The sequence below is a fragment of the Nannobrachium achirus genome (assembly GCF_963921795.1).
Source record: "Nannobrachium achirus genome assembly, chromosome: 16".
Classification (NCBI taxonomy): domain Eukaryota; kingdom Metazoa; phylum Chordata; class Actinopteri; order Myctophiformes; family Myctophidae; genus Nannobrachium; species Nannobrachium achirus.
Window position 1 is genome coordinate 64169386 of NC_137823.1, and position 20599 is coordinate 64189984.

General features: G+C 39.3%; 1 protein-coding gene across 1 annotated transcript in view; it reads left to right on the forward strand.

The window, feature by feature from the left end:
- The window catches only part of LOC308301206 (MAM domain-containing glycosylphosphatidylinositol anchor protein 2), a gene marked incomplete at both ends in the record, with an annotated part of 355705 nt that overhangs the window by 316446 nt on the left and 18660 nt on the right, over nt 1-20599 (forward strand). Inside the window, one exon of the mRNA XM_080745102.1 lies at nt 7695-7856. Within this exon, the coding sequence (XP_080601228.1) occupies nt 7695-7856 (162 nt within the window). The remainder of the gene's footprint in view (nt 1-7694; nt 7857-20599) is intronic.

Below are 20599 nucleotides of genomic sequence, written 5' to 3' on the forward strand. Positions count from 1 at the left end.
TCCCAGCTTTGACAGGTATTGTGATAATATTCAGGTATTGTGATAATATTCCCTGACCAACTTGGAATTTTACTTTAATAAAACAGGTTTCTTCCACCGGTCGCTGTCGGGCAATAAAACCTCTTCTCTCCATCTCTGTGTTATGGTAACATTATAATGTTATATGGTATTATTATTACTCTATTATCATGTGAGGGACGAGAATAAAACCTCTTCTCTCCATCTCTGTGTTATGGTAACATTATAATGTTATATGGTATTATTATTACTCTATTATCATGTGAGGGACGAGAATAAAACCTCTTCTCTCCATCTCTGTGTTATGGTAACATTATAATGTTATATGGTATTATTATTACTCTATTATCATGTGAGGGACGTGAGAATAAAACCTCTTCTCTCCATCTCTGTGTTATGGTAACATTATAATGTTATATGGTATTATTATTACTCTATTATCATGTGAGGGACGTGAGAATAAAACCTCTTCTCTCCATCTCTGTGTTATGGTAACATTATAATGTTATATGGTATTATTATTACTCTATTATCATGTGAGGGACGAGAATAAAACCTCTTCTCTCCATCTCTGTGTTATGGTAACATTATAATGTTATATGGTATTATTATTACTCTATTATCATGTGAGGGACGTGAGAATAAAACCTCTTCTCTCCATCTCTGTGTTATGGTAACATTATAATGTTATATGGTATTATTATTACTCTATTATCATGTGAGGGACGTGAGAATAAAACCTCTTCTCTCCATCTCTGTGTTATGGTAACATTATAATGTTATATGGTATTATTATTACTCTATTATCATGTGAGGGACGTGAGAATAAAACCTCTTCTCTCCATCTCTGTGTTATGGTAACATTATAATGTTATATGGTATTATTATTACTCTATTATCATGTGAGGGACGTGAGAATAAAACCTCTTCTCTCCATCTCTGTGTTATGGTAACATTATAATGTTATATGGTATTATTATTACTCTATTATCATGTGAGGGACGAGAATAAAACCTCTTCTCTCCATCTCTGTGTTATGGTAACATTATAATGTTATATGGTATTATTATTACTCTATTATCATGTGAGGGACGTGAGAATAAAACCTCTTCTCTCCATCTCTGTGTTATGGTAACATTATAATGTTATATGGTATTATTATTACTCTATTATCATGTGAGGGACGAGAATAAAACCTCTTCTCTCCATCTCTGTGTTATGGTAACATTATAATGTTATATGGTATTATTATTACTCTATTATCATGTGAGGGACGTGAGAATAAAACCTCTTCTCTCCATCTCTGTGTTATGGTAACATTATAATGTTATATGGTATTATTATTACTCTATTATCATGTGAGGGACGTGAGAATAAAACCTCTTCTCTCCATCTCTGTGTTATGGTAACATTATAATGTTATATGGTATTATTATTACTCTATTATCATGTGAGGGACGTGAGAATAAAACCTCTTCTCTCCATCTCTGTGTTATGGTAACATTATAATGTTATATGGTATTATTATTACTCTATTATCATGTGAGGGACGAGAATAAAACCTCTTCTCTCCATCTCTGTGTTATGGTAACATTATAATGTTATATGGTATTATTATTACTCTATTATCATGTGAGGGACGTGAGAATAAAACCTCTTCTCTCCATCTCTGTGTTATGGTAACATTATAATGTTATATGGTATTATTATTACTCTATTATCATGTGAGGGACGAGAATAAAACCTCTTCTCTCCATCTCTGTGTTATGGTAACATTATAATGTTCTATGGTATTATTATTACTCTATTATCATGTGAGGGACGTGAGAATAAAACCTCTTCTCTCCATCTCTGTGTTATGGTAACATTATAATGTTATATGGTATTATTATTACTCTATTATCATGTGAGGGACGTGAGAATAAAACCTCTTCTCTCCATCTCTGTGTTATGGTAACATTATAATGTTATATGGTATTATTATTACTCTATTATCATGTGAGGGACGAGAATAAAACCTCTTCTCTCCATCTCTGTGTTATGGTAACATTATAATGTTATATGGTATTATTATTACTCTATTATCATGTGAGGGACGTGAGAATAAAACCTCTTCTCTCCATCTCTGTGTTATGGTAACATTATAATGTTATATGGTATTATTATTACTCTATTATCATGTGAGGGACGTGAGAATAAAACCTCTTCTCTCCATCTCTGTGTTATGGTAACATTATAATGTTATATGGTATTATTATTACTCTATTATCATGTGAGGGACGTGAGAATAAAACCTCTTCTCTCCATCTCTGTGTTATGGTAACATTATAATGTTATATGGTATTATTATTACTCTATTATCATGTGAGGGACGTGAGAATAAAACCTCTTCTCTCCATCTCTGTGTTATGGTAACATTATAATGTTATATGGTATTATTATTACTCTATTATCATGTGAGGGACGAGAATAAAACCTCTTCTCTCCATCTCTGTGTTATGGTAACATTATAATGTTATATGGTATTATTATTACTCTATTATCATGTGAGGGACGTGAGAATAAAACCTCTTCTCTCCATCTCTGTGTTATGGTAACATTATAATGTTATATGGTATTATTATTACTCTATTATCATGTGAGGGACGAGAATAAAACCTCTTCTCTCCATCTCTGTGTTATGGTAACATTATAATGTTATATGGTATTATTATTACTCTATTATCATGTGAGGGACGTGAGAATAAAACCTCTTCTCTCCATCTCTGTGTTATGGTAACATTATAATGTTATATGGTATTATTATTACTCTATTATCATGTGAGGGACGTGAGAATAAAACCTCTTCTCTCCATCTCTGTGTTATGGTAACATTATAATGTTATATGGTATTATTATTACTCTATTATCATGTGAGGGACGTGAGAATAAAACCTCTTCTCTCCATCTCTGTGTTATGGTAACATTATAATGTTATATGGTATTATTATTACTCTATTATCATGTGAGGGACGAGAATAAAACCTCTTCTCTCCATCTCTGTGTTATGGTAACATTATAATGTTATATGGTATTATTATTACTCTATTATCATGTGAGGGACGTGAGAATAAAACCTCTTCTCTCCATCTCTGTGTTATGGTAACATTATAATGTTATATGGTATTATTATTACTCTATTATCATGTGAGGGACGAGAATAAAACCTCTTCTCTCCATCTCTGTGTTATGGTAACATTATAATGTTCTATGGTATTATTATTACTCTATTATCATGTGAGGGACGTGAGAATAAAACCTCTTCTCTCCATCTCTGTGTTATGGTAACATTATAATGTTATATGGTATTATTATTACTCTATTATCATGTGAGGGACGAGAATAAAACCTCTTCTCTCCATCTCTGTGTTATGGTAACATTATAATGTTCTATGGTATTATTATTACTCTATTATCATGTGAGGGACGTGAGAATAAAACCTCTTCTCTCCATCTCTGTGTTATGGTAACATTATAATGTTATATGGTATTATTATTACTCTATTATCATGTGAGGGACGAGAATAAAACCTCTTCTCTCCATCTCTGTGTTATGGTAACATTATAATGTTATATGGTATTATTATTACTCTATTATCATGTGAGGGATGAGAATAAAACCTCTTCTCTCCATCTCTGTGTTATGGTAACATTATAATGTTATATGGTATTATTATTACTCTATTATCATGTGAGGGACGTGAGAATAAAACCTCTTCTCTCCATCTCTGTATTATCATGTGAGGGACGTGAAAATAAAACCTCTTCTCTCCATCTCTGTATTATCATGTGAGGGACGTGAAAATAAAACCTCTTCTCTCCATCTCTGTATTATGGTAACATTATAATGTTATATGGTATTATTATTACTCTATTATCATGTGTTATGGTAACATTATAATGTTATATGGTATTATTATTACTCTATTATCATGTGAGGGACGTGAGAATAAAACCTCTTCTCTCCATCTCTGTGTTATGGTAACATTATAATGTTATATGGTATTATTATTACTCTATTATCATGTGAGGGACGTGAGAATAAAACCTCTTCTCTCCATCTCTGTGTTATGGTAACATTATAATGTTATATGGTATTATTATTACTCTATTATCATGTGAGGGACGTGAGAATAAAACCTCTTCTCTCCATCTCTGTGTTATGGTAACATTATAATGTTATATGGTATTATTATTACTCTATTATCATGTGAGGGACGTGAGAATAAAACCTCTTCTCTCCATCTCTGTGTTATGGTAACATTATAATGTTATATGGTATTATTATTACTCTATTATCATGTGAGGGATGAGAATAAAACCTCTTCTCTCCATCTCTGTGTTATGGTAACATTATAATGTTATATGGTATTATTATTACTCTATTATCATGTGAGGGACGTGAGAATAAAACCTCTTCTCTCCATCTCTGTGTTATGGTAACATTATAATGTTATATGGTATTATTATTACTCTATTATAATGTGAGGGACGAGAATAAAACCTCTTCTCTCCATCTCTGTGTTATGGTAACATTATAATGTTATATGGTATTATTATTACTCTATTATCATGTGAGGGACGTGAGAATAAAACCTCTTCTCTCCATCTCTGTGTTATGGTAACATTATAATGTTATATGGTATTATTATTACTCTATTATCATGTGAGGGACGAGAATAAAACCTCTTCTCTCCATCTCTGTGTTATGGTAACATTATAATGTTATATGGTATTATTATTACTCTATTATCATGTGAGGGACGAGAATAAAACCTCTTCTCTCCATCTCTGTGTTATGGTAACATTATAATGTTCTATGGTATTATTATTACTCTATTATCATGTGAGGGACGTGAGAATAAAACCTCTTCTCTCCATCTCTGTGTTATGGTAACATTATAATGTTATATGGTATTATTATTACTCTATTATCATGTGAGGGACGTGAGAATAAAACCTCTTCTCTCCATCTCTGTATTATGGTAACATTATAATGTTCTATGGTATTATTATTACTCTATTATCATGTGAGGGACGTGAGAATAAAACCTCTTCTCTCCATCTCTGTGTTATGGTAACATTATAATGTTATATGGTATTATTATTACTCTATTATCATGTGAGGGACGTGAAAATAAAACCTCTTCTCTCCATCTCTGTATTATCATGTGAGGGACGTGAAAATAAAACCTCTTCTCTCCATCTCTGTATTATGGTAACATTATAATGTTATATGGTATTATTATTACTCTATTATAATGTGAGGGACGTGAGAATAAAACCTCTTCTCTCCATCTCTGTGTTATGGTAACATTATAATGTTATATGGTATTATTATTACTCTATTATCATGTGAGGGACGTGAGAATAAAACCTCTTCTCTCCATCTCTGTGTTATGGTAACATTATAATGTTATATGGTATTATTATTACTCTATTATCATGTGAGGGACGTGAGAATAAAACCTCTTCTCTCCATCTCTGTGTTATGGTAACATTATAATGTTATATGGTATTATTATTACTCTATTATCATGTGAGGGACGTGAGAATAAAACCTCTTCTCTCCATCTCTGTGTTATGGTAACATTATAATGTTATATGGTATTATTATTACTCTATTATCATGTGAGGGACGTGAGAATAAAACCTCTTCTCTCCATCTCTGTGTTATGGTAACATTATAATGTTATATGGTATTATTATTACTCTATTATCATGTGAGGGACGTGAGAGAAGAGACAGGAGGCCAAGTGTCTGTCTGTCTGTGTGGCTCCGTCAGGTTTGTCACAAGGGCGGAAAAGTGGGACTGAGTTACTAGGGCCCAAGGTGGAGGGGCCTTAATTATTTTATACTTTAGCTATTGAAAAATAGCTAAAGCTAAAAATTTTGAAAAGTCATGAAAATGTGTGCAAATTGAATGTATTTTTAAACAAACATTTGTAACTGACATTTTGCTTCTGGGGGGGGGGTCCCTGGAACTAAATATTTTGAGATGGGGGTCCGTGGCCAAATACATATAATTTTGGGGGTCCTTGACGTGAAAAAGTTTGAGCACCACTGATATAGAAACATAGGTTTAAAAAAAAAAAAAACCTTAGAAGGATTTGAAATATTCAAGATTTTCAACAAAAAAAAATAAAAAATACAGATATACAAGCTCACAGCGCGGCACCGAGTACCGCGCTGTGAGCTTGTAGATCTGCTATTTTCCAATAGCTAAAGCACAGGGGCCCCACAGTGAATCCTTGTACCCAGGGCCCAGAATTTGGTGTGACACCCCTGGGCTCTGTGGCGCTGCCTGCTGCCTGGTTAAGCAGCAGCCGCTGACTCACTTAAATAAAGCATGGGCTCTAATCACTATAATGCCCCCCCCCCCTCACCTGTCCCCCCCCCCCCCCCCCCCCCATCTGACTCACTTAAATAATGCATGGGCTTTAATCACTATAATGCCCCCCCCCCCCCCCCCCTCCCCCTCCTCCCAAAAAATAAGAAAGTCCAGGATTTCATTAACGACACGACGGTTCTCCTCCTCAGCCTTCTAATGACCTGATATCCAATCAGACCAGGAAGTACATATATACTTTAATTTACACTGCATTTTTATCCTACCAGCAGGCGGATGGAGTGATTTTTATTTGTATTTCTTGTTTTTACTGTGGGTATATCACGACACATCATCTGTGTGCTCGTAGATGGTGCTATTTTTTGGGGGGGAGACAATTGTGAATGGGTGTCAGATTGGTGGAGAGCAATCAGACATAATCAGGGGTTGTGTTGTTTTCCTGGGATTGTCAGCAGGTGCGTCACAAGGGGGGGAACAGTGGGACTCAGTTACCAGGGCCCAAGGTGGAGGGGCCTTACTTATTTTATACTTAAAAATAGCAGATATACAAGCTCACAGCGCTGCGAGCTTGTAGATTGGCTATTTTCATAACTCTTTCATGTTAAAAAAAAAAAAAAAAACATTCCTAAAACAGGAACAGGTTTTGGACATAAAAGGTTTCCACCGACGGGAGCAAAATGATTATCACAGTTTATATATATAATATTAATAATATATAATATATAAAATGATTATCACAGTGACTCAGAGCAGAATGAAGCCCTGTTTTCACAGGTTCTTTTTTCATCCACCTTTTTTGTTAGGATTGGGTATTGAGAGGTTCTGAGCTACAGCTCATCTGCACTGAGCGTTCCAACTGCGATGTCACATGAAAAAAAAAACTTCCTCACATGGAGCGTTGGCCAATCAAATAAATAAATAATGATAAAAAGTGATTGGGGGCGGGACATGGCCGACCGCGCGAAACCTCGCTCAAATAGAGACTTGCGTTGCTGGCAGCGCGGATGGGCTGTTTATGCCTGATATATAACTTCATGCTAACTATAGTGTCGCGCATTGAAAATAGCAGATCTCCAACGCTCACAACACAGTGCAGCAGAACAATATGCACGTTGTGAGCTTATATATATATCTCTCGCCTTGTTTCGGCTTTAGAGTTTTAGAAGCTTCTAAAAATGGCATTCATAAAATCGCTGTCTTAAAAGTGTGTGTGTGTGTGTGTGTGTGTGTGTGTGTGTGTGTGTGTGTGTGTGTGTGTGTGTGTGTGTGTGTGCGCGCGCGCGCGCAGGTTTCTACATGTACATCGAGACCTCCAGGCCCAGGAAGGAGGGCGAACAGGCTCGCCTGGTGAGTCCGTTCTTCAACGTGGCTCCCAAGAACCCGTACGGCATCACCAACCCCCCGGCCTACTGCCTGGGCTTCTTCTACCACATGTATGGAAAACACATCGGTGAGTCCTGAACATCACCACTTATCTTCTACTACCACATGTATGGAAAACACATCGGTGAGTCCTGAACATCACCACTTATCTTCTACTACCACATGTATGGAAAACACATCGGTGAGTTCTGAATATCACCACTTATCTTCTACTACCACATGTATGGAAAACACATCGGTGAGTTCTGAATATCACCACTTATCTTCTACTACCACATGTATGGAAAACACATCGGTGAGTCCTGAATATCACCACTTATCTTCTACTACCACATGTATGGAAAACACATCGGTGAGTCCTGAATATCACCACTTATCTTCTACTACCACATGTATGGAAAACACATCGGTGAGTCCTGAATATCACCACTTATCTTCTACTACCACATGTATTGAAAACACATCGGTGAGTCCTGAATATCACCACTTATCTTCTTCTACCACATGTATGGAAAACACATCGGTGAGTCCTGAACATCACCACTTATCTTCTACTACCACATGTATGGAAAACACATCGGTGAGTCCTGAATATCACCACTTATCTTCTACTACCACATGTATGGAAAACACATCGGTGAGTCCTGAATATCACCACTTATCTTCTAATACCACATGTATGGAAAACACATCGGTGAGTCCTGAACATCACCACTTATCTTCTACTACCACATGTATGGAAAACACAGTCCTGAGTATCACCACTTATCTTCTAATACCACATGTATGGAAAACATAGTCCTGAATATCACCACTTATCTTCTACTACCACATGTATGGAAAACACATTGGTGAGTCCTGAACATCACCACTTATCTTCTACTACCACATGTATGGAAAACACATCGGTGAGTTCTGAATATCACCACTTATCTTCTACTACCACATGTATGGAAAACACATCGGTGAGTTCTGAACATCACCACTTATCGTCACGAAACCTTGTGTCTCCAAGTTTCAAATGTGTACGTTTTCTCGCCGTAAAGCAAAGCTCTGCTTCATCATACAAGACTGTCGCACAAAACCAGTCAAAATAGCAGATCTTACAAGAACACAAGTAGATCGGCTATCTTCACTAGTTTAAATTATTTTTAAAATGATATACAAAATAAATGGTTTTGGACATATACAATACATACGATACATACAAGGTTTCCAACTGACAACAACATTATATTATTACAGGGGGGTCCGGGGATTACAGGGGGGTCCGGGGACCCCCAGGGGTCCTTGAGGCCCCCCCCCCCCAGGCAGCTAAAATGAGTTGACAGCATCTAAAATCTCTAAACCTATACATATGGCTTTTTGAAAATATCCGATCTACAAACTCAAGGCTGTTTTCAAAAGATCTAGATTTGTCTATGTTCAACAGATTTCTAAAAAACTAATCCTCATAATTGTTTTCAGCATATGTCTAAATACTTAAGCAGTAAGTATATTGTTATTAATGTTATATTATTAGTTATTATTCCTGTTTATCCATCACCTAAGATGTGCTCTTTCTGGGAGTGAAGATAATCAACACATTCTGAATGAATGAATGAATGAATGAATGAAGGAGGATGGTTACAATAAGAATAAATGTCACCTACACAATCAGAATTCAATTCCACGCCGCACAAAACAAAATGTGAATCTCTTCTGGTTGTCTTATCGTGTCATATCTACTCCTGACGTTTCCTAATAATGAATCTGTCAAGACTCCATCTGTGCGATCAAAGGAAAGTGTCAGTCTGCGTGACGACGCGCACGATGCTGAAATGTTAAAACGGGAGAGTCATTTAGAGATAAGAACTGTCATAGAACCAGTAAGACTCCCTAATCGGGAGGTAAGCGACCGTCAGGTTACATGTAAAAGAGGGCTGTAAGTGGCATTGGTTCCTGTGTGTAGGGGGATGTGTGTGGCAAATGTATTGCATTGTTTGGGCCAGAGAATGTGTGGTTTAGCAGTGACATGGTTGTGTTTCTGTCGGCAGAGATATGTCATTATGTAGGTGGTGCAAATGTGTAACATAGGTGTTGTGTTGAAATATGACAAGCACAGATTATGTTGTGGGGAGCACAGTGGCTGAGTGATGAAAAAGCAGACAGGCGTATTCATTTAGATGGCGTTTATTGCGACCGTAGGTCGCATTTACTATCAAACCCTGCACAAAGTGTCAGTCCGTCAGTCTGTCTGTCACACGTCACACGTCACACTCTTGCCCTGCTCATATCTCCGCAACCGTTGCCCCGATCCATGCCAAATTTTGCACACACACTCCTTACCTGCCAAACTACAACCTCCAAGGACCCCCGGAGCTCCAGGGACCCCCAGGTCCCTGGGGGACCCCCAGATGTAAAAAATTACCAAATGTGCTAAACTGACCAAATGACCACCCCAACGGGGCTGCTCACGGGGAATTCCCGGGGACCACCGACTCCTGGTGCTCCAGAACGGATGCAAAAGGGGTGGCGCCCCCAGTGGAGGACCCCCTACACTGCAGCTCACATAAAATGCCTTAACTCCGGCTAGGAGCGACCGGGACAGCCGGGGCCGGTACCTATTCGTCCGCCTTGCCGGCGCGGAGACCCCACCCCTCATTTCTCACATGGCCCTCTTCTAGCGCCACCATGAGGCCGATTCTTGCAAAACACATTTTTGGACACTGCTCCTACAATGTTTGCCCTAAAATCACGCAAATCGGTACACAGTATGTCTACACTCATCCCATCAACATGAATCTCTCCCATATAGCGCCACCTCCAGGCCGATTTTTAAAAACACATTTTTGGACACTGCTCCTACAGATTTTGCCCTAAAATCACGAAAATCACTACACAGTATGTCTACACTCATGTCATCAACATGGATCAGGAAGATTTTGGCAAAACACATTTTTGCCCTATTTGTGGAGATACGTGACCTACGGTCGCTTATCTCCCGATTAGGGAGCCTTACTGGTTGTAGAAGAGTCAGCTTGACAGTGCAGTGACATGTAGCAAAGAAGACAGCAAAGACATAAGTTAAACACTTGCAAGGTGTGACAGAGTGTCTCACATTAATATGGCTCGCAGTTGTGCAAGTTTGTGAAACCAAATGAGAGTTAAAGTAGACATATAGGCAGGCAGAGAGACAGAGGAGAGCAACAGAATGGCGTAGACTAAGTAATGAAGCAGTGAGATTTAGGGTTGCAGAGTGTGGCGCAGCAGCGTGGCATGCATTCGCTGCAGGGCCTTGTCAATGGCTTTGCGGTCTTGGTGCTTCTTGTTGTTGTTGATCTTCTGGAAGCGCGCCCACTCGTTTGCGCGCAAATCAGCTGGATGGAGGCACAAGCCTTGCAGGGAGGTAACTCTGGAACAGCCAACGTAAGTGATACCCAAGGAGTGCTCAGATGGTCCGATGTCAAGTCCGATTGGCAGGCAAGGAGTGTGTGTGCAAAGTTTGGCATGTCTTGGGGCAACGGTGGCGGAGATATGGGTTAAGTTCTTACCGGACACCACTGCGACTCCTTGCCTGCCAATCCACAACCTCCACCTCTCACGTCATACGGGCAGCCATAGTTACACCTGGAATGTTGAATCTCCATATATGGAGATAACCTACGCATCACACAAAGTCTGACCTCACCAGCCCATACTTGGGCATGGACGACTTATATCTCCATATACGGAGATGGCCATATATGGAGATACGATGACATCACAGAGTCCACAGCTGATGATGTGGCGTGATGTCATACAATACACAAACAAGCCCTATATAAAGGGGCAATTCTCACCAGGGAAGAGAGCATTCCCCACTAGCTGAGTATCTTAAGATGGTTGGATGTGATGATAAGCTATAAGCTTAGTTGATCCTGGCGATAAGGTCTGAGTCGAGGAATGCTCTCTTCCCTGGTGAGAATTGCCCCTTTATATAGGGCTTGTTTGTGTATTGTATGACATCACGCCACATCATCAGCTGTGGACTCTGTGATGTCGCCACATCATCAGCTGTGGACTCTGTGATGTCATCGTATCTATGAGTTGGGGAAAAGTGTGACATGACGGACAGACTGACAGACAGCCAGTGGAGGTTTTGGTAGTAAATGCGACCTGACGGTCGCAATAATATAATATAATATAATATAATATAATATAATATATAATGTGCACCAAGCGTCCTTCCCTGCTCCCCCTCCCCCAGTATATATATATAATATAATATAATATAATATAATATAATATAATATAATATAATATAATATACAATGTGCACCAAGCGTCCTTCCCTGCTCGCAGCCAAGCATGTCTAGAAGCGCTCGCTGGTGTGTCTGTGTCATGTCATTCTAATTTAGTCCATTTACTTCCTGTATGTAGACTGAAAAATAAAACCAGTTGCCTATATAATCATATTACGGGAGGGTCTTATTTTGAAATCCACCGTTTTAACTCATTCCCTGCCAGGCCCGATAGTCCCGAGATTATTCCAATGTCTTTCCCCGCCAGGCCCGAGAATTAAAAAAAAAAAAAAAAAAAAAAATCAAATATTTTTTTTCAAAAAATGGAGTAGGCATGATAGCAATCGCGAAATTGCATGTTTAACCCCCATAGCAACCCCATCTTTCAAGCATGGCAGCCATTTTGGCAGCCATCTTTGTTAAACATAGTGGCTGTTATCTCATGAATGCCTGAACGGATTTCCATTCGGATTTTTTTGTTTGAAAGCTGTGAGCAATGTGGACACACGTGGTGCATTATCTAGGCATGGGTGTGCATGATCCGTGCACACCCAATTACATGGAAGTCTATGGAGACGAATGGCAGGTGGGAGTACGGAGGTATGTTAAAATGGCGGTCAATGTGTTAATAGGAAATGCTTCAGCGTGTTGTTATTGGCTACTTGTTGAAGCCTACAATATGTACACAGGAATCACATGGATTATACTGACACAAGCTTTTGACTAATCTAAAGTCCATATTTATGATATGAAAACCATGCTTCTGGGACTTAAAACAATGCACAGTGTTTGAAAGCAGCAATAGGTGAGTGGACTGGTTAATTACCTTCTGCTGGCTTGGCTGTTGTTGTTGTTGTGAGAGAGGCATCAGTAGCTACAGAGCTCTGATAAAAAGTTGACGGTGCACTTAAACATTTCCGTCTTTTCTCTTCATTGTTGTTTATTTTGTCTTGCACCAGCGACTAGGCTACTGGGTCTGCAATATATCTCTGTGATACATTAGCGCTGTGCTCTGTGTGTATTGAAATGTGTAAATACCGAAGAGAGTAAAAAATACTGTCCTTTTGAGTACACGTACTTAGTTACTTTACAGCACTGGCGCCAACAGTGAAATGTTAAAATAGGAGCGTCATTTGGAGCTGTCAAAGAATCACGTTCGCTTCGTGACCTGTATATTTATGTATATTTCGCAGCACATTTTCTTGGCGAGTTGCTCGTAGTAGTAGAAGAAGCTGTCAACGAGAGAGTCGGTCTGGTCATCTGGAGGAAAGAGGAAGGAGACTTTTTTAAGCAAAGGAAGAATGTGATTCCCCATAGCAAAGAGTCTCCTACACCACCAGAACACTGACAGTTATTTTGGAACAAAGCTCATTTTTTTCACCGCCTCTCGAGGGCTTCTTGTCTGGGAAGAAGAGAAATGTCTTTCTGGAACAAGTTTGTCCAAAAAAAAAAAACGTTTGAAGACAAATAACATCTCTCTTCCAACTTCCACATCATGTGCCTGCCTGTGGAAGGAGAAGCTTTCTTCTGCCAATGAACCTCGTATCTCCGTATTTCAACTTTGTTCTTTTTCCTAAATTGTGTCGCACAAAGGTAGTGAAAATAACAACGCGTTGCGATGCTCGTAGATCGAATATCTTCGCTATTTAAAAATATTTGAAACATAATGACAAAGGGTTAGGAAAGGTTTGTGCAAGGTTTCCACCCGACAGGAAAGATACATCGCTCTAGTATCTAGTATCAGTATATTTAGGATTCTGAATCCAATGCAAGCATTTGTTTTGCACAAAAAAAAAAAAAAAAAAAATTACTTGTGCTAAAAACGGACCCCATAAAACTATGGTTTAGTGATGAGTCATCACTTGTCACAGTTTTGTGTGGGCCATTTTTTGGAAAGGAATGTTTTTCGTGCAAAACAAATGCTTGCATTGGATTCATAATCCCGAAAAAAAAAACCCTAGTTTGACCCCCATGCTACTTAAAGCATATTTATTTTGGTATTATTTTACTGTATAGTAAAGTATATGAGAGCCCAACTTTGATTGGCTCCCACAGGTTTCCCAAGACAAATCTGCGATGTCCCTATAGCCAGAAATGATCTATATGGCATGTTCTAACTGTGTGCCAAATGTCATGCTTTTATCGTAAAGTGCACAATTTTTCCCTGAAACGCTCTGACTAGTAGGAAACAGTAAATGTTGCAGCTGCCGAGCAGGAGTGGAAATTCTAAAATATATCTCAAAATATCTTATTAGATAATGGAGCCTTTTAAATGTTAATGGCAGCATTACAGACGGGCCCTGAGCTCTGGAGGAGATGGGCTGAGAGAGAGACTGTCTGATGCTCAGTCCTGGAAGAAACAGTTTTTACTTAAGTAAAAGTATCAATATTGCAATATAGAAATACTATGCTACAAGTAAAAGTCCAGAATTCTAAATGTACTTGAGTAAAAGTACAAAAGTATTGAAATCAAAATGTACTTAACCTCTTGAACCCCATTGCCCCCGCCGGCGGGGGCAAAAGGTGTTGACCTCTAAACAGCTGTCAATAAATGTCAAAAAATCAATAGACCAAATCAAACTACAATTTCTTTGTTGATATTACAGGGGTCCTACAGCATAGTAATCAGCTGCCATTGTACTTTTCATCCATACATTACTCATATTACAGTATTATTACTACTTATTGTTACTCGTTTTTATCATTTTTCACCCTATACTTTAACATTACTAATATTACAGCACTACTCTCACTAAATCATCTGTAGAGTTAATATATTCATACAATTTTGCCTATCAATTGATGACACCTTGGTGAACATTTTTTCTGTTCACTATATATTAGGGGTGTGTATCCATCCCCTACAAGGCGATTCGATACGTATCTGATACATGGGCTAACGATTCGACTCGGAAACGATACGGCTTACATACAGAACGATTCGATACGATTCGATACGGTGCAATTTCGATACGATTTCGATACGATTTCGATTTTGTGGAATTTTATGCGATTCGATTGGATTCGATATGATTCGATGCGATACGGTGTGATCTGATACATACGTTTAATGAAACATTAATTTTCCATTCAATTAACCTGTTAACAATCCTGTATAATTTGCAAAAAACGCCTATACACAACGTACCCAAAGTAAATTGATTTTTGTTTTTAAACCATTTGGAGTAATGCATTGGGCATGGTCTCATTTTGAAGGAAACATTTTGAAGTTTTACCCAGAAATAAATAATCACTCTGTGTGCAACTGACATTGAGTAATGCAAGTTTTAACTTACTGGAATAGCAGGTTTTTAATCCTCGCCTAAATATTTTCAGTAAATAGATGCCTGCATAACACTGCTATTATCATATAGGAGCTGAAAAACACAATGTGGACACATTTTGAAGCCTTACCTAGCCCAATTTCAAAGGACATGATAAAACTACAGAATATGAATATTTTACACATGTTTTACTAAGTGTATGTTTATGCGTTTTCATTTGGAGACATTTGCTATTATTTTTATTTATTTATTATTATTATTATTTTATTTATTTATTTTACTGACAGCCCTAACACTCTTGGTCTGACATTCGGCGCGCTGCTGCGTATTTACGCACGTCCAGTGGTGCTGTTACGCAGGGGTTTTTGGGTATTGTAGTTCACTTCAGCCAAAACAAATTAGGCATAATTTTTCTGAGAATTTTATTGGCTATAAGATGTGCCAGTCATCAGAACAACCTGTTGCCACTGGCTGAATCTATGGCACAGGAAACATGGCCATGCACCGCCTCTGAACACAGACCATTGGTTGCTATTGGGGGGATGGGACAGGACTAGAAGCTCCAATTGGGTGAAATGAAGTGTCAATCGTTTGGGGGCCATTTTGAGCTATGATTTTAAGAGCAAACAAGAGGTTATACTGAAAATGTGGACTGGATTTAAATGCAAAACACCGTGAAGAGTTGTCTTTCGTCGTCATCATGTTTGTATGTCTGCCAATCCAGAACAGTGATGGCATGAAGGAAAACATGGTTTGGACTATTTTCAATCAATGGCTTGGATTATGTGTACTTTACACGAACTAAGAACATCATTATTGTGGAAATAGATCATGTTGGTGGACTAGAAACCATCTCTGAACGTGAGTAGTTACAACTTTATCAACATTTGTTTGTTTATGTATGTCGGACTTCAACGTTGATAGTAGCGCGAGTTTTGATGCTACACACACGTTTGCAGCTCTGTAATCACAAGACTTGTGGCTTTCTATAGATATGCGACATGCCCGTGTAGGTGAAACACACGCTTGCGTGGACGTGAATGTTTGTCAAAGTACGGCCGTTGGGCCCGCCGGCGGGCCGAGAACTGATAACAGGTTAAGAAGCTATAATCTATAAAGTAGCATTGCTGACCTTCAAATAATGGATATCTCATAAAAGACCATGGAATAACAGAAAATTGTAAAGAAAGATGGATGACAAATCATAAATAGACACAGACATGTAGATACAAAAAATAATTAATGTAAACTACAAAGCCTACTGACATGGTTTGAAAATCTGTCTCACACACCCATTTCTAAGAACTTCACTTTAGCAGTTACAGTTGGTCAGGTGGAGAAATATAAAACAAACACACAAAAGGCCTGGCCCTTCAGGCTTCAGTACAGTGCAATAAGTGTACTTTGCAAAGCTGCTATAATAACACTGAAAAACTAAAATACATCCTCACCAATGCCACGGATCAGATCAATCCTCAGCAATGCCACAGATCAGATCACCAAATAAAACTAGTAAAAGAGCCTGCTGTTATTCAGTCAATAAGATCATTTCAAAGAGATCCACTTTACAACAGTAACAACAGCAGTATAAAGTAGGCTATAAGTGCAACATTTGAAGTCTGGCACACATCATGTCTACTTGTTATCTTATGGCTCTACTGCAGTAGTTCTAAAAAAATCAATGTCAAGGACCTCCAGTTTGACATGGATCAGGCTGTCTTAAGTTTACCCAAGGGTTCATTAGGGTCCATTTGGTTCCATTTGTACACTCCCCTGAGTTACACATACCCAAGGGTCCATTTGGTTCCTATCATTTCGCCGAGGACCCCCTAGAACTCCCTCAAGGACCCTTGGGGGTCCCCGGACCCCACTTTGAAAACCAATACTCTATAGTAGCCCTTTGCCATAAAAGCTGATGCTGTGATTATTACCTTTGCTGTCGACAAGCGCGGGGACTTCTGATGGTTCTAGTAGAACCGGGTTCTACTGGGAAAAGTGTTATAATCCAATCCATTACTGTCGCATTCAGGTCGCATTCTTATAAAATCCAAACTTGCGTTTCTCCACTGGAATAATGTATCCATAGTGATGGAACTCAACTACAGTACCACGTTGTTGGTTTGTTTACAAGTCGCTGTGTGTCGCACATGCGAGCGTCATACACGCTGCATCGGAAGTAGCAGATCTATAAGTTTACAACCCATCCACATGCAACACCCTGTGGGCTTGTAGATCTGCGGCTTCCCGCAGGACAGTGACTGCATTACGCAGAAACCCAGCTCTATTTGGAGGACAGAGCAGCAGGCAGCTTTTTCTTTCCGTTGCACTGCAGCACTGACTGTGCTCTAGCAGAGCGCTCACTTTTGAAGTAATGATTTGTAACAGTAAACGATGAGTAAGTAAGTTCAGAATTTCACAGCAGGTTAATTATTTAATGCTAAAATCCGATTAATCCGATTAATTACTTTAGGACCGATACATCGACCGATACGGCCGCGATTTGGACCGATCCGGGTAAACGCGCATCGATGCGGCCGTATCGCTAGTGTTGAAACCGATAATCGATTCATATCGATTTTTTCCCGCACCCTTACTATATATGTTTTCAATGAGGTCTTGAGGCTCATTCACTATTCAGAAGGCAAAACTTCCATAGGCGGAGGTGGCTCCTCAAGCCTCCCCACCGAGGTTGAGCAGGCCGTGACATTTTCAATTTACACAGATTGATCGCTAGACACCCTCCCTTCCTCCTTCACCATCCACAGGGGCGTCACAATGGGGGGGGGGGGGGGGGGGGGGGGGCTCTGAGTTACCAGGGCCCAAGGTGGAGGGGCCTTATATTATTTTATACTTTAGCTAGTGAAAAATAGCAGATCTACTAGCTCACAGTGCGGCACCGAGTGCCACGCTGCAAGCTTGCAGATCTGCAATTTTTGAAAAGTTGTGAAAATGTGTGCAAATCTTTGAATATATGTATTTTTTAAGCAAACATTTGTAACTCAAATGTTGTTTCTGGGGGGTCCCTGGAACTAAATATTTTGAGATGGGGGTCCGTTGCCAAATACATATCATTTTGGGGTTCCTTGACATGAAAAGGTTTGAGCACTACTGACATAGAAACATATATATATGTTTTTTTTAAACCTTAGAATGATTTGAAATATTCAAAGACTTAAAAAATACGCTGTGAGCTTGTATATCTGATATTTTTCAATAGTTAAAGCAGAAAATATGAAGAACATTCATGGGGGGCCCGCAGTGAATCCTTGTACCCAGGGCCCAGAATGTGAAGCAACATCCCTGATGGTGAAGGAGGCCCGCTGCAGCTGTTGGTGGTGTGATGATGAATGGGGGGGGGGGGGGGGGGGGGGGGGTAGATGTTGGTGGTGTGATGATGAATGGGTTAAATGTCAAGGAGCTCTGAAGCTCCGGCTCAGATCCTACGAGAGGCCCCTCACAATGCCTCATTTAGCATCAGCACCATCACCTCCTCCCTCTCTCTCTCTCTCTCTCTCTCTCTCTCTCTCTCTTTCTCCTCTCTCTCTCTCTCTCTCTCCCTCTCTCTCTCTCTCTCTTTCTCCTCTCTCTCTCTCTCTCTTTCTCCTCTCTCTCTCTCTCTCTCTCCCTCTCTCTCTCTCTCTCTCTCTCTTTCTCCTCTCTCTCTCTCTCTCTCTTTCTCCTCTCTCTCTCTCTCTCTCCCTCTCTCTCTCTCTCTTTCTCCTCTCTCTCTCTCTCTCTCTCTCTGTCAGTCAGAGGAATGTGGGGAGTTTGTGTGTGATTTCAGTGCGTCTGATAAGGAAGGGACACACGCCTCGAGAGCCCCCCCCCCCCCCACACACGGTTTTACCGTAGGTTTAGAGCGGCCGTGGGTTTAGAGCGGTTAAGAGGCGCAAGACGTGGAGACAGGGATGTGCAGAGAATGTTAGAGAGGCAGGGGCTGACATTTCTAAAAGGGCCTTTTGGTGGAAATATTGAGAATAGCAGACCTCGGCTATTTTCTATACTTGATTTCTACACAGAGAGGAAAATTATTCTTTCAACCTAAGATGCTGCATTCAAGTTCAGGAGAGTTTGGACAAGGCAATTCTCTTGAATGCTGCCTTCAGGTACAGAGATGGGAAAAGTATTCACGTTCTGTACTTAAAGGAGTAGTCCACCACTTTTCAACCTGTCTTCATTATAATAGGACCTCACTAATGTTCATAATAAAATAGCACAATTTTTTTTCTACTCATCGTTTGACAAAAAAATAATAATAATATTTTTGAGAAAAAAATAATAGATTTTTATTATCACGAGAACAATGGCTTCCACTTTAACTGTTCTGCTGCCGTTGACAGTCCTCACCGTCATTGAAAGGGTTAATACCATGGCGCCGTTGACGGTGAGGACTGTGAATCTTACTGTATATACAGTAAAGATATTATTACTTACTTAATGTCGCTCCGGTCCCGCCCGCATCGGTAATGTCGGCGATTTGTTTACAACGCACGTTGGGCGTGCACGCGAAGTGAAGCTCCTCAATGTTAAGTCAATGGAGAGGCCCATAAAGAAACTTCATTTAAACAAAATAGCCATTTTGAGACATTTTGCAGCAGATCTAAATGTAAACAAGGCACAAGGCAGGGCGCAGCCATCTTCCTCTTCTTGTCCCACACTGTCATGTGACTAGATGACGTAATCGTTGCCGTCAAGTGATAATCCAAAAAAACAAAAACAACCCCCTTCCAGCCCTTCAAAATAATAGCGGCGGCCTATGGAGGGAAACGGCGTGGCACCGAGGCACCAAGCAACCTTCAGATTAAGAGGCACTAATTGTGTTAACTCATTGACTGCCAAGGCACGAGTTTCACGAGTTATTACAGTAGTCCCAGGCTGCCACAGCCCGAGTTTCCCGAGTTGGAAGCCATTTTGAAAAAAAAAAAAAAAAAAAAAAAAATTTTTTTTTTTCAAAAATTTTTTTTATAAAAAATGTTCTAAAAATGCCTCAAATGTATTAGGCATGATCGCAATTGCGAAATTGCATGTTTAGCCCCATAACAAACACATCTTTCAAAATGTCAAAAATGGCTGTTTTGTCTGACTTTGAAGGCTTGTATCTCATGAATGCCTGAACGGATTTCCAAGCGGATTTTTTTGTTTGAAAGCTGTTAAAAAGTACTACACATATGGTGCATGATCTAGGCATGGGCGTGCACGATCCGTGCACTAAAAATGTATCCGTGCACTAGAAATTTAGGAAGGTGGCAGTGTTGTTTTGTCTG